Genomic DNA, 4,728 nt, shown 5'->3' with positions numbered 1-4,728 from the left:
CTCCGATAGCCCCCCGTCCAGCAAATGCAGCAATGATAGCCTCTGAGCGCGGTACCTCGATCATTGCGGAGGGCGCATTACCCAAACTCGCGGATTTGGTATGGTTGCCTCTTTTCCCTTCACAGAGGGGCATATGAGATGCAGGGGTTGAGGTGGCTTTTGGGAATATGTTGGCGAGAGACGTGATCTCTGAAAGCGGCTCGCGTCCTCGTCTGCTCATCGCAGAAGGGTATTGTTTGGTGGCCTGCGCCACGTTCGTTGGAGGCAGCGACATATGACCAAGTACTTCGAGTGAATCAAGCGAGGAAAGGGGGGAAGGTCTACGGGTTCGTGTCACCGGCGTTGGTTGCACGTTTTCCTTATTCTCCCGAGTATGCGCGACCTGACTGGATGCCTAAGGAAGAAGATGAGCCATGCGCCGAGCAGCACAGGCTCTTTTTCTCACTGACGCGCACACACGCTGCACCCGGGTGGTCTCCTTCGCCGCATCAGGCTTGGGGCACATCCGAGTGGAAGGAGTATATGCGCGGCGAGAAGGACGAGACGGGCCGCGATCGGACAAGGGCGTCTGCCGCCTGTCGAAGTCCCTTTTCGCGTCACGGGAAATCATCGCGCATATATGCGTGGTAGAAGCCTCGCCCAGGGGCACGGAGTGAGCGGGGAGGAGTGGATGGAGAGCATCGTATGCATATTCGGCAGGGAAGAGCGGGTCAGGGAAGGGAAACCCAGGGCAGGTCTCGAGGAAGAGTGAATCATCGGAGAGGCAAGGGAAGCGTCCCTCCCATGAAGGACTTGGAGGGAGTATGTCGAGCGAGAGGGAGTTTGGGAGCAGTGTGGGAGACGGAGCGTTGGGTAGATGACCCTGCAGGCGGGCGATCTTAGCGCTGCGCGAGGAGGCTGAAGTTTGAGCGGCAGAAGAAGTAAACATGGTGGTAGTAAGAATAGAAGTGGAAGAGCAAGTTGTCGACAGGAAGAGAGAAAGCATGCATATATATACCTTTTGCAACCTAGGAGCGAGGCACCCCGACACCATAGTCCGAAACTGTGGTTTCATGCTCGGATGCAAGACCGGTGAGTTGGATGCATTACTAGACATGATCAGTCCTGTCAATAGGGAGAGAAAGTATGCATATATGTACCCACGACATCCAATTCCGAAACTCGGTTTCAACTTCGCTTGCGAGACACGTGAGTTGTATGCATGATCATACATGGTCAATCCTGGTTTCCATAAATAGCTCGTCTTTCGAAACCGGTCTAAACTTCGCATACGAGACCCGCGAGTTGCATGCATTATGGTACATAGCGTACACGCATATATATGCACCTAGGAGTGCCGACACACAACTCCGAAACTGGGTTCCCACTTTCAACGCGAGACTCGTGAGTTGAATGCATCATCATACGTGATGGATCCTAATTTTCGTAAAATAACTTACACCAGTGGATAGGAAAAAAACCCTTTTATCACATGTGGACCTCCGATATGAAGAAACTGCTGCCAATTTACTCTCGTGCGCTACCAGACTTCCGGATTCAGCACGTCACTCCTCCCGTGTATCTCTGTACTCTGGGGGATTCACCCCCCCTTCCCCGGGCCGATGCGGATCGATCCTCGCAGCCAAGAGCTCCAAAACCCGATCGACAACCTCGCTCGCCGCCTCCGGATCCTGCAGCAACGCAGCGGAAGACGCGTTCGGCCCGACGCCAGCAGTGGTGAGGGCGTCGCTTACTGCTGATTGCTCGGATTTCGCGGAGGTGAGGTTATTGGACGGCTGGCTGGCTGATGTTGTTGAGGGGACTGGGGGCGTGCGGGTGGGAGTGCGCAAGGGAAGGCTGCGGGTAGAGGCCATCGCGCTCTTCTCCTTCAGAGTTGGCCGTCCGACAACTCCAGGTTTTTCTTCGTCTTCCACCGGAGGGAGGAAGGGAGTCACCGCCTTTCTAGCCGCATGTCGGCGGTAGAAGAACACAGCGAGGATGAGGAATGCCAGGCCGGCCACTCCGCCTATCACACCTCCAGCGATGGCGCCCGCATGTGTCCCCCCTGACGTACTACCATTCCCTCCATTTCCAGCCGGAGCAGGAGTAGTTGACGCCGTCGTAGGAGCAGTAGTAGTCGAATTCCCTCCGGTAGCCGGCCCACTCCCAGCCAGCTGGTAAACAGTGATGCTATTCAGCGTAAACGTTGTGCTCCCCCCAGCGCCGTTATTGCTCAACACGAGCTCGTGGGATCCCTCCTGTAGGTGGGAAGCATAGTACACGATCGTCTCCGGTACGAGCCACTGTTCCCCGGCCGCTGTGTACTCGGTTGTCTGCCCGTCAAGTGTCTGCGGCACTACCATTCAGCGGCAACAAGTTAAGAAAGGGAGAGGGACGCACAACGTTAAACGGTCCGTGTCCGTTGTTCAAACTCGAATATACCACCACTCCCACTCCATTGAACCCGAGCCTAGCCTGTGCGCCGAGCTCGTTCGTCCTTGCAGTGCCGTTGGGCAGTCCCTGGACTGTGGGGTACGTCCATGTTCCCGAGTAGGTGATGCTTGGGTCCCAGTATGGCAAGGAGGTAGGCTGCACGGCTTGAAATGAGGGAGAGGAGACGCTGACTACTGCGCTGGTGAAGTTTAGCGGGCCCGAAGGTTGCAGTTGGAGGGTGTGCTGAGAAGATGAGAGGTTTTGTGCCGAAGCGAGGAGGGTGTCGAGTCCTTCCGCGCTAGAGGCAGAGTAGCTGGTCGCGAGCGCGCTGCCATCAACGGAGATCGTCCCGGCAGCCGCATCCCCGAACTCTCCAAACACCTGTATCGAATCCCCTGTACATTCCCTCAGTGGGATCCATATTCCAAAGATTGCGACTTGCCAGAAAACGTCAACTGTAATACCCCACTGCCATTCACCGCGTGATAGCTCTCCCCTACACCGGAGGCGCCCGCCGCGCTGGCCGTACACCCCGAGACGGTAAAACACTGGTTCCACCCGCCGGTGTACTGCACCAGGGGAGAAGTGTCGTTGATCGTCATCTGGTAAGACATACTCTCCTAGCTTGACAGCTTGATATTTGGTACCGCGATCTTGATGTGTTGCTATCCTGGTATGCGGATGTTGTTGTGCTGGAGTATGGAGAGAGCAAGAGGGAAAAGCAGTCTCCCGGGTATGAAGAGATATTGCCTTTCAGCCTACCCTCCATCAGCTCACCCAACATGTTCCGCCATTATGCGGTGCGCATCAGCGTGACGACTAACGTGCAGAAGCCAGGGCCGAGCGCTAGAAGCGAACAAGTGTAGAGGCACATGATAAAATACGCCGAGGGACCAAAGACTTCTGCAAGAGCAAAGATTTCTTTCAGGCTGTTCTGAGGGGAAAGACTCGGGAAGAACATGAGGAAGTTTGCACCGTGCCAAGACTCATGTGGTTTGTTGATCCGCACGAAACGGGCCAGGGTTCAGTTGCAAGATGTGATTAGATATATAGATTACGTTGATGATAGTCGAACGACAGAAGGATACGGGGACATCGGCCAGCGTTTGGATGTTGACCGGTGCCTCGGAGTATTTGTCCGTTGAGCTGGGAGAGATAACAACGAACAAATAACGCAAAAACCTGACAACAAACCGAATGTGTGAACCCCATCTGTCAAATGCTCAACAACCGTGATATTACATATATAGCTGTGCTGATATGAAACGCTGATAATGGGGTGCCTGTTTCCTGTACCGGTTCTGATTCTGGTTAGTTCCCGCGCTGTCCATCAATATCCTTGGGGGAAGGATGTTGGTCCAGTTCTCAACGGGGACTGTGCAGGGAAGATGTGTCATCTCGTTACCGTCATCACTTCCCTCCCCGGGAATTCGTGCATCGGAGCCCCGGTGATACCGAGAGTCGGAGCTGAGGTTTAGACTAGGGTTGAATGGGTGCTGGGGTTGTCCTTTCGTCGCAAGGTTTGGAAATGGAGGAGAACAACGGCTGAGCGTCGAGTGATGAGGCAAGGACGTCGACGGTGTGGACGAAAGATCAGGAATACGAAAAATCACATGGTGAGGACGCGCGCCGTCCTTTGAAGGGGTCTTCTGCCTGACTGGGACGTCTTTGCTGCCTAACTCTGTATCTAGCCGCCTAGAACTGCTAATATTACTAGTCTGCTATCATTCTGGTCTGGTGTGCTCGTCGTCGTCGAAGGCGAACATGCGACAGCGACATTGCTGCTGGGACGCTGAGTGTTGTGCAATCGGTATTTGGAGATACCTATTTCAGGATCAATCGACAGTCTCTGTCTGACGAACAGCCTGGTTTCAAAACCACGCATTCCTGCACTACTAGCAAAGTCTCAACACCATACATTCCTACTATCACTCGAGTAAACAACGACGCGATCGATCGCGTTTGCCCCTGTCAACATTTGCCCAAATACCCCCCTCTATTTGTGGTTCCCCCCCATCTCTCCTTCCTACTACCATCTCCTCCTCTTCCCTCCCGCTTCCCTCCTTCTTCTCTCCCCTCTCCCCTCCCTCTTTCCTTGTATCCGCCTATCTTCTCTTCTCTTCTTGGTCTGACCAGTCGCGCAGTGGTTCACATGCCTGTTCATTCGCCTAGGGCGACATCTGACAGCGAGGTCACCTTGTTGCCAACCAATATACATGGTACGCACATAGTCGTTCTATTTTCCCTTTCCTCGCGCTCTTTCACTTCAACTTACTTTCTCACCATTATCATCAGCAACAATTACAACATCTCCTT

General features: G+C 54.1%; 2 protein-coding genes across 2 annotated transcripts; both read right to left on the bottom strand.

The window, feature by feature from the left end:
- Positions 1 to 359: 359 nt before the first annotated feature.
- DACRYDRAFT_109277 (uncharacterized protein) lies at positions 360 to 928 on the bottom strand (the record flags this gene model as incomplete). Its single annotated transcript, XM_040768855.1, has 2 exons — positions 360 to 394; positions 460 to 928. 2 exons carry the CDS (start codon positions 926 to 928, stop codon positions 360 to 362), a joined length of 504 nt encoding a protein of 167 aa, XP_040626749.1.
- A 1,013-nt stretch (positions 929 to 1,941) lies between these two features.
- Positions 1,942 to 3,173, bottom strand: DACRYDRAFT_95721 (uncharacterized protein; the record flags this gene model as incomplete). The annotated part of the gene is made up of 4 exons (XM_040777313.1): positions 2,855 to 3,173; positions 2,380 to 2,807; positions 2,050 to 2,327; positions 1,942 to 2,014 (listed from the first exon to the last, which is right to left on the bottom strand). The coding sequence occupies exons 1-4, from the start codon at positions 3,024 to 3,026 to the stop codon at positions 1,942 to 1,944; spliced, it is 951 nt and encodes a 316-aa protein (XP_040626748.1). The 5' UTR covers positions 3,027 to 3,173.
- Between the last annotated feature and the right edge of the window lie 1,555 nt (positions 3,174 to 4,728).

Source organism: Dacryopinax primogenitus (genome assembly GCF_000292625.1).
Source record: "Dacryopinax primogenitus strain DJM-731 SS1 chromosome Unknown DACRYscaffold_14, whole genome shotgun sequence".
Lineage (NCBI taxonomy): Eukaryota > Fungi > Basidiomycota > Dacrymycetes > Dacrymycetales > Dacrymycetaceae > Dacryopinax > Dacryopinax primogenitus.
This window is presented reverse-complemented; position numbering and strand designations above follow the sequence as displayed.